Source organism: Polyodon spathula, chromosome 12 (genome assembly GCF_017654505.1).
Source record: "Polyodon spathula isolate WHYD16114869_AA chromosome 12, ASM1765450v1, whole genome shotgun sequence".
Taxonomy (NCBI): Eukaryota; Metazoa; Chordata; class Actinopteri; order Acipenseriformes; family Polyodontidae; genus Polyodon; species Polyodon spathula.
Window position 1 is genome coordinate 18592748 of NC_054545.1, and position 19501 is coordinate 18612248.

General features: G+C 45.0%; 1 protein-coding gene across 1 annotated transcript in view; it reads right to left on the reverse strand.

Annotated features, from left to right (window-relative positions):
* Positions 1 to 315: 315 nt before the first annotated feature.
* Positions 316 to 19501, reverse strand: part of LOC121324431 (presenilin-1-like) — a 41996-nt gene continuing 22810 nt past the window's right edge. The window contains exons 6-11 of the mRNA XM_041266296.1: positions 19026 to 19246; positions 13996 to 14094; positions 10190 to 10279; positions 9382 to 9555; positions 6489 to 6607; positions 316 to 1115 (exon numbers count right to left, since the gene is read on the reverse strand). Coding sequence (XP_041122230.1) covers positions 960 to 1115; positions 6489 to 6607; positions 9382 to 9555; positions 10190 to 10279; positions 13996 to 14094; positions 19026 to 19246 — 859 coding nt within the window. The 3' untranslated portion in view covers positions 316 to 959. The remainder of the gene's footprint in view (positions 1116 to 6488; positions 6608 to 9381; positions 9556 to 10189; positions 10280 to 13995; positions 14095 to 19025; positions 19247 to 19501) is intronic.

Consider the following 19501-nt stretch of genomic DNA (forward strand, 5'->3'; position numbering starts at 1 on the left):
CTGAACGTTCTTACATGCGTAGCTCATGCAGGAAAGCCGAGAAAGAAAGAAAGAACACCTGGTTTGATGGTCCTTTGACAAGTATCCAAATGAACACCTGCTTGAAATGTCATGACCCCAGGTTTTTGTATGCATTACCAGACATGAAATAACCAGAAAGCACACTACTGTATGTTGAGGTAATGCTTAATTTCACTCCTGAGATAGATTTCTTGGGTAATCCTCTCCACTGTACATTTCTATTGCGCTAACTAAAATGAAAAAAGTAATCCGTGAAAAAATGATCTTAAAAATGACAAATGCTTCTCACAAATCTTGTTTTAATTTTTTTTATTATGACACAGAAAAAAAAAAACCTGATATGTACAGGATATTTCAAAAGCTGCATTCAGGAATTCAATCTAAACAGGTTGTCGATTATTTACAGCAATTGCAATTCTGCCCAAACTCCCTTTCTCACTTTAGCAGATACAACTCACTCGCCCCAGCCTAAGCCAGCTTGATATAATGGAATAATGCAACAGGACTAATGCTATCAGGCTCCCAGTCACCTTGGCTCTCAATATTTCTTTTACACTGGCCCGGCCCCAAGGAACCTGCAAGTGCAGTTGTGTAGAGAGCCGACATCGTCCAATCCTTTCCCACGCAGACTTGACATGAAACAGCACCAGGAAAAAAAGGCTCTGATTGTGTAAAGTTCATTTTTTAATGCTTATTAGAAAGAGGATTTAGGGTGAGAGGGATCAGCACACAGAGTCTTGAATCCATTCCAAACTGGATGAACAAACTGTTCCCAGTTAAGGAAGTTCCAGGAATACAGAGATTGGGGAAACAAAGGGGGGGACTGGGAGACACAACGTCTCCCTTTTCCAGTGTCACATCATTTAACTTGATCGCATTCATTTCTTTTTGTTTTGTGTGCGGTTGGGACAGGTGCCCCGAGTCCCAGACAGCCAGTGCTAGATGTAGAACTGGTGAAGGGCGAGCTGGTCCATGAAGGGGCGCACCAGGTTGTCTGTGGCAAAATAGAAGACAAGGCCAAAGGTGATAGAGATGGGCAAGGCAGGCAGAGCCTTCTTGAAGATGGCTAGGAGCAGCAGGGTCAGACACAGGCCCTGGATGGGAAAGAGGAGCAGAGATCCAGCATCAGTTAGTAGAGATTGCAAAAACAGTCTGTTTTAATTGAACTTTAATCAAAATTGAACTATTTCTGGGTTTCCTTTCAAGTGGAATGACAACCATTACCGAATGGGAAGAGCCTCTCTGACCGTCAGTCACTGAGCATATATAAAAAAGCTGCCCTGTCAGGGCCCTGCTGTGAGGAGGAAGTCCCTCCCACCTCCTGCTGAAAAGGGATGTCCTCCCAGTAGCATATCACCATTATCTCTCTCACTTCACTGAGACAGGTCACAGACTGCCTTGTGCTTTATTTCTTCCAAAAATTGGTTGATTTGTACGGTTTCGACCTACAAATTGATACACACGGTAAGCTACATCTAAATCGAGTGTTTTGAGATTTCTCATTGCCTTAGTCTTGCGTCAGTAGTTTCTACTGATTAGAGATTGGTGATTAGCTTATTATTCTCTTTCACTGCCTCGTGTAGTTATTTATTGTTGTTAGAGCTATTGTGGTGTTGTAGGGTGACCCCTCAGGCTCTCGGCGCACCGGTCAGAACCGTCCTCAGCGCTGATTGACTTGATGCTGACCGTGCTGTTCCTCGGTGCCGACGCCGATTGACAACCCGGCACTGTCATGCTCAAAAAAGCATATGTGTCAGCAGCGTTGTCAGTACAAGTGGCAAACGCAATGGCCATACTGGTGCTCTATTAGTCGCAGCTAGCCGCGAGGCTGCAGGAACGGGCAACAGACAGACGTGGGAGAGCTTCAGGCAGTGACGGGGGCGATGATTGACCTGACGGAGGAGTTACGTCAGACATCAGGCAGACATCAGGCAGGTCTCTAGCGGCGCTGGTGACCACTCATCGACATCTTTGGCTAACCCAAGCCAAGGTCGTGGAGACCAAGAAGGTTGTGTTGTTAGATGCCCCTATAACACAGGGTTGCTTTGTTAGATGCCCATATAACACCATTGATGTGAGCCACAGAGGTCGTGTAGAAATTCTCACGCCTTCCTGCTTACCGTCAGCACCCTAGGTGGCCTTCCTAGCCTGCAGGGGCAACTGGGCCTGAACGCCACCCTCCACCCCAGACAAGTAAGCAGGCAGAGGAAGCGCCGGCAGTAAGGGACCACCACCGACCAGGGGTAACCGGTTCTCCAGCTGGAGACCGAGGCCGGGGCCTAAGAAAGACGTGCCTCCTCTCAAGCCCAAGGGAGACCGTCCCTGAGGGGCTCCGGCTACCACCTTCCCCCCTCACAACCGCACTGACCACTGGACATGAACCATGGCAAGGCTGCACCCAGGGCTCCTGGATGCTATCGACTATGAGACACGTATTTCCTGATGCTTAAGAGGGACGGAGGTTTTAGACCTATTCTGGACCTCAGGGTCCTCAACATATTCCTCAAACAAAGGAAGTTCAACATGTTGACCATACAGCATATCCCTCCAGTCCATCCAGCCGGGCGACTGGTTCACATCGATGGACCTGCAAGACGCTTACTTCCATGTCCCTATCTGTCCCATGCACAGAAAATATCTACGCTTCACCTTTCAAGGCAACGCATACGAATTCTGCGTGCTGCCATTTGGCCTCTCGCTGGCGCCCCGCACATTTTCAAAGTGCATGGATGCAGCACTGGCTCCACTCGGTCTGCAGGGTATTCGGATCTGGATGACTGGCTAGTTTGCGCATGTTCCAAAGCACAAGCCGAGGCGCACACCAGACAGGTCATGTGACGAGGTTAAGGCTCTCCATACATCAACAGAAGAGCAATTTCATACCGTCTCAGTCCTGGGGATCAAAATGAACTCTGTGAGAATGCTTGCCTCACTGTTGGAAGACAGGATTCGGTCGTTGGAAGTCACACTCTCCCAATTCAGAGAGGATGCTCTTCTAGAGGTCAGAACATTTCAAAGGTTGTTGGGGCTGAGGGCAGCCACCTCGAGAATCCTTCCCTTACGGATGCTGAGAATGCGCCCGCTTCAAGCCTGGGTAAATACGCTCAAGTTGCACCCGGTCCACGATTGATACCAGCTGGTGCGAGTGTCCAGACAATGCCTGGAGACATTCGAGTGGTGGCTCCACCCCGGCAACCTGCGCGTCGGATCTCCCCTCGGCTCCCCTCACAGAAGGGAAGTTGTCACTATGGACACCTCCAGCCTGGGCTGGGGAGCAATCTGGAATGGGAAGCGCATATAAATGTCCAAGAACTGCAAGCAGTAGCCCTGGCGTTATCTCCTTTTTGCCAGCGGTTAGCGCACAAACACGTACTGGTCCGGACGAACAACACGACACTGGTAGCCTACATAAACCACCAAGGCGGCCTGCGCTCGCCAGGCCTTCACTACGCAGAGCACAAACTCCTGTTTTGGACGCACAGAAACTTGCGTTCCATCAGGGCAGTTCACCTCCCTGGTGTGGACAACAGAGCAGCAAACCTGTCGAGAGGCGGTCCAGACAGCTCGGAGTGGAGACCGCACCCTCAGGTTGTGAAACAGATTTGGGAGAGGTTTCATACGGCACAAGTTGACCTCTTCGCCACAGCCGAGTCCACTCATTGTCCCCTATGGTTCTCTATGGAGGGAGACTGGACCCTCCTGGGAGTAGACATGCTAGCTCACCCATTGTCACAGGGGCTCTTGTATGCATTCACTCCGCTACCACTATTACCCCTGACACTAGAGAAGATCAGGGTGGACAGAGCCCAGGTTTTGTTGGTTGCATCCAGATGGCAGAGGCGCCCCTGGTTTGTTCTCCTCTCCAACATGTTGTTGGATCAGCCGTGGCAGCTCCCGTTCCGCAAGGACCTCCTGAGCCAAGCTGAGGGTTTATTATGGCACCCGAACCCAGCCCAGCTCCAACTCTGCGTCTGGCCGTTGAACTGAGCTGTCTATCACTAGTGCCCAGTATTCATATAAATGGAAAGTTTTCCAAAACTGGTGCATTGCTGAGGGTCCCAATCTGGTGACCTGCCCTATTGAGACAATCCTAACCTTCTTACAAAACCTGTTTGATGTAGGAAAATCCACATTCACTTTGAAGGTCTATCTGGCAGCAATATCGGCGTGCCACGATAGAATAGACTGTGTCCCCTGGGGCACACTTCCTGGCAGTGCAATTTCTTAAAGGGGCTCGGAGGCCCTGTCCTCCGATGAAAAGCATGGTCCCTAAGTGGGATCTGGAGCTGGGGGTCCTTACGGGTCCCCCATTTGAGCCAATGGCTTCAGTAGAGCTGCGCCCTGTTTCCCTCAAAGTGGTGTTTTTATTAGCCTTTATGTCTGCCAGAAGAGTAAGTGAGCTTCATGCGCTGTCCATCAATGACATCTGTATGGCTTTCACTGGAAATAACTTGCGGGTAACATTAAGAACAAACCTAGCCTTTTTGCCAAAGGTGGTCTCATCATTCCATATTAACCAACCAGTGGTTTTGGAAGCTTTCGGACCTCCCCCGCATGAGTCAGAGGGGGACCGTAGACAGCACATGCTTTGCCCAATCCGGGCTCTGCGCTGTTACCTGGATAGGACAGCATCCTGGAGACAGTCCAATCAGCCGTTAGTCTGCTATGGGTCCAGCTCTAGAGGTCAAGCCCTATCGAAGCAACGTCTAGCGCACTGGGTGGTAGATGCCATACACTTGGTGTATGAACTGATGGACTCCCCCATGCCAGGGGACATTACTGCCCATTCTACCAGGGGCCAAGCGACTTCGTGGGCTCTCTTTCATGGCGCCTCCTTGGATGAGCTTTGGACAGGTATTCACACATTTCTGCGTTTTTACCACCTTGATGTTGCAAACCGAGCAAGGTCCTCTCTGGGCTCTAGTGTGCTGCAGGTGGCATGCTGTTAGACGTCATGAGGGCTCTGAGGCTATCGGCGTGAAGTACTGTCGGTAATCTGGAGCCACGACAGCTTTGGTACAGCTTCCCATTCGGTAATGGTTGTCATTTCACTTGAAAGAGAATGTTAGGTTATTACCATAACCATGGTTCCCTGAAAAGAATGACAACCATTACCCTTCGAGGTCGTGTCCCCAGCTGACCTGGCGATATGCTACTGCGAGGACAACCCTCTTCAGCAGGAGGTGGGAGGGACTTCCTCCTCATAGCAGGGCTCTGATAGGGCAGCTTTTTTATATATGCTCAGTAATTGACAGTCAGAGAGGCTCTTCCCATTCGGTAATGGTTGTCATTCTTTTCAGGGAACGTTTTCTCTACTATACGCTTTGCTTGCATTGTCAGTTGTAAAAGTGACTGCAGCTTTAAAAAATTTCCATGCTAATAAAATAATCCATCCATTCACTATACAGTTCTCAAATGGGACATTTTAGCAATGTATTTTCATTGAAAAAAATTGATATCTGGCACTACACTACTCAAAGAAATCTCTGTTTGCAGGCCTTGCTTTCACATAGTGTTGCACTTTCAGGTGGCATGACCAAGAAGTGTAAAACTGTCCCCACCCCTTCAGGGACCGTTCCCATCAATAACCAATGAGATGCTTCCCCTGTTGATTGACATGCTTTCACCCAGACGACATTGCTGAGGTGAAATTACCTAGGACATGCTAGTATACGAGTTTCCCAGAGAGAAAGCCATGGTAACTTTTTAAAACCCAGTGCAGTATCAGATGTCATGTTTTAAAATGGAAATACCTGTGTTTCTTTCAAAACCAGACAATTTAAAACAAAACTGCAAGAGAGACTGGAGAGGAAAGATTACAACATTATGTTAGCTGCAAGCACTTTAATAACACCACTAAACAGAATCAAACTACATTGGAAAGTAGTATGTGATATTACTAGCTTTAAAAGGTGGAGTTATTTAAATCCACAACTTTTTAGATCATTAAAACAAACCCCAACAAGTGGTAAACCGTAATTCTGTAGTTCAAAGAGGTTTTTTCACTTGGAAATTACAAATATGTAGCAGCTCCCTTAAATAGTGATAATTACCCTTACAGTAACAAGACAATTAAGTCAAGCTGATGATGGTATTGGCTATAAACATGCCTATAGTAATTATATCACAGATCTTAAAACACATAATAAACTGGTCTAGTGCTTCAGTTTGCTGATTATGGCACTTCCACCTAGATTCTGGGAGCACTTGCTATTTTGTAACTGCTGTGTACCCAGTGTGGCGGATAAAAGAACAGTAACTAAAGGTGTGCATGTTCTTCAGAGCAAGTCGGATTAGCTCATTATCCACACTTAATACGGGGCAAGTGGAGCATTTTGCTTTCCTGACTTCCTGCTTTCCTGGGTGGTTAAAATACTTTTAAAAAGACAAACAGGGACTCCCTTGCACCTGGTACACACAGCAGGGCCTATTCTACTAATGTTTCAAGAATGAAGACAAGGACTCACGATGAGGATGGCGACGAAGCAGGCCAGCGTCGTGTTCCAGTCCCCACTGGCTGTGGCGGAGGCCTTCCCGACCAGCACACTGTAGAAGATGAAATCCCCCAGACCCAGTTTCACCCCCCCTGGAGACAGAGAGCACAGCGTCAGCACACGCACCTGGCAGAACCATGCCCAGGTTACACTGGGCTTTATGAGGGCTTCAAGTGTCTGGTCTTATGAGGGGTTTTATAGGTAGGGTACCAAATGGTTTGTAAACATGAAGTAGATCTGTATACACATGGATGGAAATAAGACTTTAATTGCATAGAAGTGTGATCCATTCTTGGTTTTACTATGAGTTTAATTAGTTTTTTACCTATACACTGTGGCTAATCAAGCTTACAGTAAAACCTGGAATGGGTAAAACTGCTATGCAATAGGAGTCTTATTTCCATCCATGGCTGTGTTAGAAACAATATGGCCGTAAATTGCTTTATTTCTACAGGAACCACTCGTCATGGTACTATATTGAGAGAATCACAGAATACAGCTGTGCACCACTAATGTGGAAGAGGTTAAGAACAATGTGGTAATGGAAGAGTGGTGTTAGATTTTGCTAGAAGACTTTCCAAAACACTGGAAAGTTGCAAGCTGATACTGTTTATGAGATACCGTTGTAGAAACGGATTTGCAAATCCGCATGCTTAATTACCAGTTCTATGGAGCTGGAACAACCAAAATGATGTAGAGTGTAATTGTTAATTTAGTATAATTACATAATTACAGAACAGCCTGAACAAATTGCTTAGTAAGCTGGGATCTGAAGTGCAGCCCCCTTCCCCGACTGAGTCACCATCCCATCTAAACAGGACTGAGGCCTTTCAATATATTAATGTCTGCCCTTATTAAAACTGTCTTTCCATGAGACAGCACTCCACCGCTCCTCCCCCCTTGCCACTCGCACACGGAGCAGAATCGCGCTCTGTCAATTTGATTTATTTATAGAGCACCTTTCATACCACAGTATCTCAAAACGTCGCTGTTACATGTTGGTTAACACTCAAAGTCTGAAGTATAAAAAAAAAAAAAAATAGTAAAAATTTCAAAATAGCAATACATAATTATACTAATAACAATATCGGTAAATAATAATAATATATATATATATATATATATATATATATATATATATATATATATATATATATTTTAAATGTTAGCAGTTGAAGAAAACGGGAAAGAGATAAAACACAAAATTATTAAAAAAGGCAAGTAAAATAAATAAAAATATATACTTGTCAGGTTAAAAAGGCTAGACAATAAAAGTAAGTCTTTAATCTTGACTTATTGACCGAAGCACTATCTAATAAAAACGCGCAATGAGTTCCACAATCTGGGGGCTCTATATCTAAATGCACGTTCTCCTTTCCAATTTTACAATTGGGAAACACAAAAGGCCAGCGTTAGCTGACCTTAAAGTGCACAGAGGTTTATATGAGGATAGAATCTCTCTGGTAATCTGGTGCCAAGCCATGTAGTGCGTTATATGTCAATAGTAAGATTTTAAAACGCACTGGATGGCCAACAAAGGATTTAAATGAGCCTGTTTGTTCTGGTGAGAATAGCTGCATTTTAACAAGCTGCAAACATGATAAAGCATAATGTGAAAGATCAGCAAATAAGGCACTGCAGTAGTCAAGTCTAGACAAACTAAAAGTATGAATTAACTTCTCAGCATCAGACACAGAAAGAAAACACCTCATTTTAGTCTTGTAAGGAGACAGACAGCATTATTCCAAATGGGATCCTGGCAAGGGGATATAGTGGAGGTGCCCATACCCAAGTACATTCACTTTTTAAGATCTTGAAAACCGCTTCTTCACTTGCGATTAAACAGACTTTTTTTTTTTTTTTTAGCACTTCCTGAGCACTTTTGAGAAACCACCTCATGGTGACCTACTTATTCATTATAGACTTTAAATGGTTCAACTAATGTAGACAACAAGTTTGCATTGGATTTTGTGACTGGAAGTTATTCCACACACTGGGAGTGTTGATCATGAGATACTGACACCTCCTCAAGCAAGCCGTGGTTCAGCCATCCTCATTTCTGTTAAACTGTTACCCAAAGAAAGCACAGGGCTGCAGCAAAACAAAGGCGCCCTACAGCACAGCACTCCTGCCACAGGCTGTGCAGTCTCTTAGAAGTCCATGTTCCTTTCACTCAGGTGATTAAGCTTTGCCTTTAAGTAGGGGTACACTGTGTTTCAGTGTTTTAAAAATGCAGGTGCACGTGACTTACCAGTTGTTTCATTATCCCGTCAGCGGGATATTATTACAAATGTAATAAACATTATTTTCTAAACAAATTACCCACATAATTAAAATACCAAAAACTTCACCAGCCTCTCATTTGCTTGAGAGAGACCTAAGACTGAGGGACACTGCCAAACACAGTCAAAGCATGATGAAGCATATTAATAAAAAAAAATAAAAAAACATGTAAAACCACAGTGCAAATTTACCATGGTGCAGAGGGGGTTCCTAATGCTTCCCCCCACCTCCAGAACTTTGTAATTACAGGAGTTACATGCCATTACAAAGTGAATAGAGAGTTATACAGAGCCATGTTACTTTAAAGAAATATATCATCAATGTTACCATAACCGCATGCAAATGCATCATTCTGGACCAACTCCACTATGCTGGAAACTTAGTTAATTGATCAGCCCAAGGGTCAATAACCTAAATTAGGACTTAACCGGAACAGTCCTGGACTGGATCTTGAGGGCCAGAGTGGTGTGCATCATTCATATAGGATGGCAGTAACATGGACACCTGAATTGATCCCATATTCCTGTACATTTTGCCAGGTCCCAGGTGCCCCGTGTCCCCAGAGCCCTTGCTCAATACTCACTCTCTTCCGAGTCGTCGCTCTGAATGGCAGGGGGGCGTGCTGAGGGCATTTCCTGCACCCGTCTGCGTGTCTCCTCGCTGGACTCCATGTGCCCCAGCGTCTCCTGTTGCCTCATCTCCCAGTCCGTGGTGAAGCCTCCGTCATCCGGCCCCTGCACAGACTGGCTGGGTACAGCTGGGAGGAGAGAAAGAAAGAGAGAATGAAAATTCTACCCCCTTTACTCGAGGTAATCCCAACATTAGCAGCTATAAAATTGCTGGGAGCCACAAGACGACAGTATAGTCATATTTATTCAACAAATACTTAAGTCTACAAATTTCTTCCCCCACTTTTACAGTCCTATTACAGTCAAACGGCTGGCTTACCTAAACTTTTTGCTCCAGTGCAATATTTGCTCCACGTTTTTCTAAATTAAAATTATGATAATGTTCAAAAAAGCTCAACAGTGGTGTTACAGAGATTCTACCTCTATCCCACTCGTTTCTTACTACCTTAAACAGATCATTGAGCCGTCATGTTGATTTGGATGACTACACTATGAAGACATTACTCAGGTTATAACTTTATTACTTTGAAAACATTCAGGGCATAAATCAGAACTCCCTAATTATAAAAGAGTTCTTACATCTATTTTTAACAAGGCAAGACATTTTTCTATTAGTAATTCAGCTTCCGGTATCACCTCCAGGTTGTCAATCACTTAAAGTACAAACTGCAAACCTTGTGACGCTGTCTCGTTTACCTTCCCCAGTCGAAACAGACAGCCGCATGGTGGCTCTTCGGACTGGGAGGTAAAGCCTGAACTCACCCTGCCTCTCTGGCGCAGTGGAATTCAGGGCTGGCTTTTTCCGTGACTCTGCGTCTGTGTCTGCCATGTTCACCAACCACACCATTGTAGCTGATGGAAGAGGAGCAACATGGTAGGGTCAGTGCGGCACTGTATGTCAGCGTTTCCACTGGGCTGCTTCTCCCTGACTCCCTGGATAGACTGTGAACGGAACCTCCACCCATCTCTCTGCTTTACTGTGAACGGAACCTCCACCCCATCTCTCTGCTTTACTGTGAACTCAACCTCCACCCCATCTCTCTGCTTTACTGTGAGCTCAACCTCCACCCATCTCTCTGCTTTACTGTGAACTCAATCTCCACCCATCTCTCTGCTTTACTGAACTGAACTTCCACCCCATCTCTCTGCTTTACTGAACTGAACCTCCACCCCATCTCTCTGCTTTACTGAACTCAACCTCCATCCCATCTCTCTGCTTTACTGTGATCTGAACCTCCACCCATCTCTCTGCTTTACTGTGAACTGAACCTCCACCCATCTCTCTGCTTTACTGTGAACTGAACCTCCACCAACCTCTCTGCTTTAATGTGAACTCAAACTCCACCCCATCTCTCTGCTTTACTGAACTGAACCGCCACACATCTCTCTGCTTTACTGAACTGAACCTCCACCCCATCTCTCTGCTTTACTGTGATCTGAACCTCCACCCATCTCTCTGCTTTACTGTGAACTGAACCTCCACCCACTTCTCTGCTTTACTGTGAACGGAACCACCACCCATCTCTCTGCTTTACTGTGATCTGAACCTCCACCCGTCTCTCTGCTTTACTGTGATCTCAACCTCCACCCACCTCTCTGCTTTACTGTGAACGGAACATCCACCCATCTCTCTGCTTTACTGTGAACGGAACCTCCACCCCATCTCTCTGCTTTACTGTAATCTGAACCTCCACCCATCTCTCTGCTTTACTGTGAACGGAACCACCACCCATCTCTCTGCTTTACTGTGATCTGAACCTCCACCCATCTCTCTGCTTTACTGAACTGAACCTCCACCCCATCTCTCTGCTTTACTGTGATCTGAACCTCCACACATCTCTCTGCTTTACTGAACTGAACCTCCACCCCATCCCTCTGCTTTACTGTGATCTGAACCTCCACCCCATCTCTCTGCTTTACTGAACTGAACCTCCACCCCATCTCTCTGCTTTACTGTGATCTGCACCTCCACCCCATCTCTCTGCTTTACTGAACCTCCACCCCATCTCTCTGCTTTACTGTGAACTGAACCTCCACCCCATCTCTCTGCTTTACTGAACTGAACCTCCACCCCATCTCTCTGCTTTACTGTGATCTGCACCTCCACACATCTCTCAACTTTACTGAACTGAACCTCCACCCCATCCCTCTGCTTTACTGTGATCTGAACCTCCACCCCATCTCTCTGCTTTACTGTGATCTGAACCTCCACACATCTCTCTGCTTTACTGTGAACTGAACCTCCACCCATCTCTCTGCTTTACTGAACTGAACCTCCACCCCATCTCTCTGCTTTACTGTGATCTGAACCTCCACACATCTCTCTGCTTTACTGAACTGAACCTCCACCCATCTCTCTGCTTTACTGTGAACTGAACCTCCACCCCATCTCTCTGCTTTACTGAACTGAACCTCCACCCCATCTCTCTGCTTTACTGTGATCTGAACCTCCACACATCTCTCTGCTTTACTGAACTGAACCTCCACCCCATCTCTCTGCTTTACTGTGAACTGAACCTCCACCCCATCTCTCTGCTTTACTGTGAACTGAACCTCCACCCCATCTCTCTGCTTTACTGTGAACTGAACCTCCACCCCATCTCTCTGCTTTACTGTGAACTGAACCTCCACCCCATCTCTCTGCTTTACTGTGAACTGAACCTCCACCCCATCTCTCTGCTTTACTGTGAACTGAACCTCCACCCATCTCTCTGCTTTACTGTGAACTGAACCGCCACACATCTCTCTGCTTTACTGTGAACTGAACCTCCACCCCATCTCTGCTTTACTGTGAACTGAACCTCCACCCATCTCTCTGCTTTACTGAACTGAACCTCCACCCCATCTCTCTGCTTTACTGAACTCAACCTCCACCCCATCTCTCTGCTTTACTGTGAACTGAACCGCCACACATCTCTCTGCTTTACTGTGAACTGAACCGCCACACATCTCTCTGCTTTACTGTGAACTGAACCTCCACCCCATCTCTCTGCTTTACTGTGAACTGAACCTCCACCCATCTCTCTGCTTTACTGTGAACGGAACCTCCACCCCATCTCTCTGCTTTACTGTGAACTGAACCGCCACACATCTCTCTGCTTTACTGTGAACTGAACCTCCACCCCATCTCTCTGCTTTACTGTGAACTGAACCTCCACCCATCTCTCTGCTTTACTGAACTGAACCTCCACCCATCTCTCTGCTTTACTGAACTCAACCTCCACCCCATCTCTCTGCTTTACTGTGAACTGAACCGCCACACATCTCTCTGCTTTACTGTGAACTGAACCGCCACACATCTCTCTGCTTTACTGTGAACTGAACCTCCACCCATCTCTCTGCTTTACTGTGAACTCAACCTCCACCCCATCTCTCTGCTTTACTGTGAACTGAACCGCCACACATCTCTCTGCTTTACTGTGAACTGAACCGCCACACATCTCTCTGCTTTACTGTGAACGGAACCTCCACCCCATCTCTCTGCTTTACTGTGATCTGAACCTCCACCCCATCTCTCTGCTTTACTGCGAACTCAACCTTCACCCCATCTCTCTGCTTTACTGTGAACTGAACCTCCACCCATCTCTCTGCTTTACTGCAAACTCAACCTTCAACCCATCTCTCTGCTTTACTGTGAACTGAACCTCCACCCCATCTCTCTGCTTTACTGTGAACTGAACCTCCACCCCATCTCTCTGCTTTACTGTGAACTGAACCTCCACCCATCTCTCTGCTTTACTGTGAACTGAACCTCCACCCATCTCTCTGCTTTACTGTGAACTGAACCTCCACCCATCTCTCTGCTTTACTGTGAACTCAACCTCCACCCCATCTCTCTGCTTTACTGTGATCTGAACCTCCACCCATCTCTCTGCTTTACTGTGAACTCAACCTCCACCCCATCTCTCTGCTTTACTGCGAACTCAACCTTCACCCCATCTCTCTGCTTTACTGTGAACTCAACCTCCACCCATCTCTCTGCTTTACTGCGAACTCAACCTTCACCCCATCTCTCTGCTTTACTGAACCTCCACCCCATCTCTCTGCTTTATTGTGAACTGAGCCGCCATACATCGCTCTGCTTTACTGTGAACTGAACCTCCACCCCATCTCTCTGCTTTACTGTGAACTGAACCTCCACCCCATCTCTCTGCTTTACTGAACCTCCACCCCATCTCTCTGCTTTATTGTGAACTGAACTGTTCTGCAAGCCAGAGTGAAAAGGCCCAGGACTAGGGCTTGTTGTAAAATAAGTTTTCATATTTCAAACTATTGTATCCATTGCTAAATTTGTTTAATAGCAAGACAAATTTGAAACAGATCAATTTAAAAGTACAACATATACAATATTGAAAGAAAACATGCATTTCTAGAAGCACTTTCCTATAACTATATGGGCAGTTTCTCTCACTTCTGCCCACTTTTTCCCACACAAAATTGCCCTCCCCTCTTTCCACACCACTCTCCTCCCCTCTTTCCCCCCGCTCCCAGGAGTAGATGAGGGAATATGCTCATCCATTATTCCCTCTCCATTGAGTGTCTGTCTCCTCCCAGCCCTGCTGACTCACAGGAGTAGATAAGCGCTGGGAAGATGGGTTCGTTCCTCTCTTGGGCCGTCTCCACCAGCATCCGCAGGGGACCCTTGGGGCACAGCACTGCAACCAGGTCTGGGGTGGGGGAGAAACAAGCAGCATTAGAACAACGCACAAGAAAACCTCCGCTTGGAGGAGAATGCATTATAACTGGGGGTTTGGATTCTCAGCATTGATCTAGTCCCCTTTTCAGTGTCTATTTTTAGACATTTTCAGGATTTTCGATGGTCAATTCGTTCTTGAATTGCATCCTGAGAGCTGCTCACATCCAATAACGGCCCAGACAGGAATCACAGTGCACACTGTGCCTCTGGTGAAAAACAGTTAGAAATCATGGAGGAGAAATTCACCAATCACTGCTAAGGATTTGTCAAAATGTACATCTCATCTTGAGCACAGCATTCTAAACATTTTTCGATTTTTGATAGTAGATCAAGAAGGAAGTACAAAACAGCACATTACCATCGACGTGGAATTCGTCCTTGCCAAACTCATTGACCTGATCTTTAGGGGTGATTGTTATTGCTTTCGGCTTCTTTGAACAGCTCTGAATACTGACTGAAGTAAACTGAACTTGAATAACAGAAGCAGTTTTATTAGACAGGTATGTTTATGTAAATTTAAAGCAATGTTGCCTGTGCTAATGTTTATATATGACATGCACTGATTTGGTTATCATAGAAAATCCACATTTTTCCTTGATTTTTCCACAGCAAACGGATTCCTGTGATCCCTGCTAGCTAAATAATCAAATTAGTCATGTGATACGAAAAGGCAGCCCTAAGTCTTTTTTGCGTTCATATATATGTAAAGGCAGGCCCTGGTCGCAGATTGCAGGCCTGCATCGAAACAGTGGCCTAAATCTAGGCCGGCCCTGGGCTGCCTTTTCTTTTTTGGAGCGGTTACTTATGGGAAAAAGCAGCCCTGGGTCATCTTAAATTAAAGTGTGAATGGGGTCCTAGTTGCCAAATTAAAATCTGCCACCTGTTCTTTAGACCCTATGCCACTTCCTTATTCAAATCTTGTTTCTCAGCCATGTGTCCCTTTGTTATTCGCATTATTAATGAATCACTGAGATCTGGAATTGTTCCCTCACTCCTCAAACTTGCTGCTATTAATCCTTTATTAAAAATTACATACAGCTCTGGAAAAAATTAAGAGACCACTGCAAAATTATCAGTTTCTCTGGTTTTACTATTATAGGTATGTGTTTGGGTAAAATGAACATTTTTGTTTTATTCTATAAACTACTGACAACATTTCTCCCAAATTCCAAATAAAAATATTGTCATTTTGTCAATATTGTCAAAGCTCAGCTTTGTTTGATGGCTTGTGACCATCCATCTTCATCTTGATCACATTCCAGAGGTTTTCAATGGGGTTCAGGTCTGGAGATTGTGCTGGCCATGACAGGGTCTTGATCTGGTGGTCCTCCATCCAAACCTTGATTGACCTGGCTGTGTGGCATGGAGCATTGTCCTGCTGGAAAAGCCAATCCTCAGAGTTGGGGAACATTGTCAGGGCAGAAGGAAGCAAGTTTTCTTCCAGGACAACCTTGTACTTGGCTTGATTCATGCGTCCTTCACAAAGACAAATCTGCCCGTTTCCAGCCTTGCCGAAGCACCCCCAGATGAGTCCAATTTTTAGCTTTGCCCAACACCTGGTCGTCTAATGGTTAGACGGAGACCTGGAGAGGCCTACAAGCCACAGTGTCTCGCACCCACTGTGAAATGTGGTGGAGGATCGGTGATGATCTGGGGGTGCTTCAGCAAGGCTGGAATCGGGCAGCTTCGGCATGAATCAAGCCAAGTACAAGGTTGTCCTGGAAGAAAACTTGCTTCCTTCTGCTCTGACAATGTTCCCCAACTCTGAGGATTGGTTTTTCCAGCAGGACAATGCTCCATGCCACACAGCCAGGTCAATCAAGGTGTGGATGGAGGACCACCAGATCAAGACCCTGTCATGGCCAGCCCAATCTCCAGACCTAATCCCCATTGAAAACCTCTGGAATGTGATCAAGAGGAAGATGGATGGTCACAAGCCATCAAACAAAGCCGTGTTGCTTGAATTTTTGCGCCAGGAGTGGCATAAAGTCACCCAACATCGATGTGAAAGACTGGTGGAGAGCATGCCAAGACGCATGAAAGCTGTGCTTGAAAATCAGGGTTATTCCACCAAATACTGATTTCTGAACTCTTTCCAAGTTAAAACATTAGTATTGTGTTGTTTAAAAATGAATATGAACTTATTTTCTTTGCATTATTTGAGGTCTGACAACACTGCATCTTTTTTGTTATTTTGACCAGTTGTCATTTTCTGCAAATAAATGCTCTAAATGACAATATTATTTTTTTGGAATTTGGAAGAAATGTTGTCAGTAGTTTATAGAATAAAACAAAAATGTTCATTTTACCCAAACATATACCTATAAATAATAAAACCAGAGAAACTGATAATTTTGCAGTGGTCTCAATTTTTTCCAGAGCTGTATATATATATATATATCTTTTTTTTTTTTTTTGGACTCTCATGTGCTGTACAACTACAGGACAATTTCAAATTGACCTGTTTTGGCAAACATTTTAGAACGGATGGTAGCGTCTCACCTTCACCCTGGCCGACCTAAGCCCCCACCCCTGGGCGGCGCTCGGTCAATTATGCACCGCCCCCTGGGAGCTCCCATTCACGGTTGGCAGTGGAATAGCCTGGACTCGAAACGGCGATGTTGAGGCTATATGGCACATTCTGCACTCCACGCGGAGCACCTTTACCGGATACGCAACTCGGAAGCCCCTTCATTGGTGTTTTTGACAGTTATAATGATGTTCTTGTATATCATTTAGAGAACTTCATTGGTGTTTTTGACACTGCTCTTCAGTGACAAGTCCTATCTGTTAACAAAAGACAATTTGTTAGGATAGGAGGCTGTAGGTCTGATGCTCTGTCCTGGGACCTTTTTTATTCAGTATCTACATGTTCCCTCTTTGTGAAATAATTTGTCATCATGGCATTAGTTTTCATAGCTATGCTGACAACAAGCAAATCTACTTGCAGACTAAACCTGATACTGCTTTGGCTGTTTCTGTACTTAACTGCCAGACTGAAATTAAAACTTGGATGCAGCAGAATTTCATGCTATTGGGATCTCTGCAGTAGCTGCGTAAAGTTGGTAGTTTTAGTTTGATCATTGACGGGCTTGACATTAGTCCTACGTCGGAATTAAAAAAACTGGGTGTTAAATTTGAGTCTACGTTGTCTTCTGAGGCCCATGTTAGTTTCTTTTTTCATCTATGAAATATTGCTTGCCTTAGATCATCTTTGTCGATGTTTGATGCGGAGAAACTGATACATGCCTTCATTTCATTGAGAATTGACTACTGTAATGCCTTGTTTGCTGCTGCTCGAGTTTTGACATGAAAAAGAAAGCATGACCATATAACATCAGTTTTAGAATCTCTCCATATAGGAGATCATGCCTTTTGCTCTTGGCTCCTCGTCTCTAGAACTTCCTTCCAAGGTCTATCAGGGACTCTGTCTGTGTCTATGTTTAAACCGCGCCTCAAGACTCATTTTTATATATTTGGTTTACTGCAGCACCTAGTTTGTATTGTATTGTTTTATGTATTTTTTTTATTTTAAAATGAAAAGCACTTTGGGATTTCTTTTAATGAAAGGCGCTATACAAAATAAATTTAATATTATTATTATTATTATTATTATTATTATTATTATTATTATTATTATTATTATTATTATTAACTCATAATAGGCTAACGCCTGGTTTCACAGAACCCGGTTAACACTACAGTTGATCTACTTTACTTTTAAATAACACGTTACATTTGTTACTGGAAGTTATTCCACACAATGTAGATTGAGAGATACAGGACGTGATTCAGTCGTCCTCACTTCTGTTACATCTGGACAGCTTTAATGTAAACATACCCAGCAAAAAGCAAAGGGACTCCTGCCAGACGCCGTGCAGTCTCTTAGAAATCCACGTTCCTTTCACTCAGGTGATTAAGCTTTGCCTTTGAGTAGGGGCACACTGTGTTTCAGTGTTTTTATAGCGCAGGTACACGTAACAGTTGTTTCATTATCCCGTCAGCTTTTTTAAAGCATATTTTCAATGTGTGTAAACAGGCAGAAATAGCTTGGAAATAAATATCTTAACCGGTCTTCAGTTGATCTAAACTGAGGGAAATACGTTGACACAAAAAGACTGAATGGAAGTGTTTCCAGTTACAAGCTCTGCTGGAACTCTGTTGTATGGTTCTACATGTCCCGTGTCTCTGTGGATTCTGCTTCAGGCAAACAGGAAGAGCTTGTATACAAGACACGCTATCTGAAGTGCTCTTGTTTATGTAAAAAATTTAAATATAGCTCAAAAAGAACCCTCCGAGATGTTACCCTCCCATCTCCAGAGAGGCTCACAGGAACAGCAGTTCAGTCACTGGCTGTGAATCAATCCACACCAAGACACTGCATCCAGGGATTTCTAACTCTTTATTCCATTCATTACAGCAGAGAGAGGTGTTAGATGGTAAAGCATGGACGACACACACAGACACAGCCGTATTAGTGTACAGTGATTGTAGCCAAAACTATTACTCCTTAAAACCATTCACTCATTGTATAGGTCTCAAATGTGCAGTTTTGAAAGAAACTATTGTTATAGTATTTTCATTTTAAAACATGATACCTGGTACAAACAAGGTTAAAAAATAAATCTGTTTGCAAGCCATGCTTTCAGATAGTGATGCACTTCCTGGGTCACCTAGTGGGTGAAATTGTCCCCACCCTTTTATAATCTTCCACCCTGTCATTAACCAATCAGCTGCTCCTTCCCCTATTGACTGACATGCTTTCAGCCAGTAACACGCTTTGACCAAGACGACACTTGGAAATGACCCACGTAAGTGTAACAGACACGTCACTGTGCTTAGACTACGGTAACCTCCATAAAAGGTGGACTCTCCTCTATAAAGCCGCGAGGGCTGCCTCACCGTAGACCGAGATGACGGCGAGGATGAGCCAGGCTGTCCACTCGGGAAGGTATTTGATGAAGACCAGGGCCATGAGCGCGCTGATCATGATGAGGTAGGCCTGCTGCAGGTGGAGGGGCCCCTTCCAGTGAATACAGATCATCCCCACCACCCCGAAGTTCCAGATGATCAGGGCCAGCGTGATGTAGTCCATCCCCACATTGTAGGTCTTGAACACTTCCCTGCAGGGGGAGGGGTGTTACACAAGGACTGAGCTTCTCGACTCAGACAAACAAAAAACAAGTCTTCGGCATTTACTGCATTTACATGGACAAGGAATCGATCCTTCCTATTGGGTTCTTTCTGAGTCCCAATACATACGAGCAGCATTTACATGCCGCACTCACTGGCACCAACTTGTCTGAACCTGTGGGTACTTTTACCCTATTAAACTCCCAAACCCAATTCCAGCTAGCTCGAATATGCTTAAATGCATT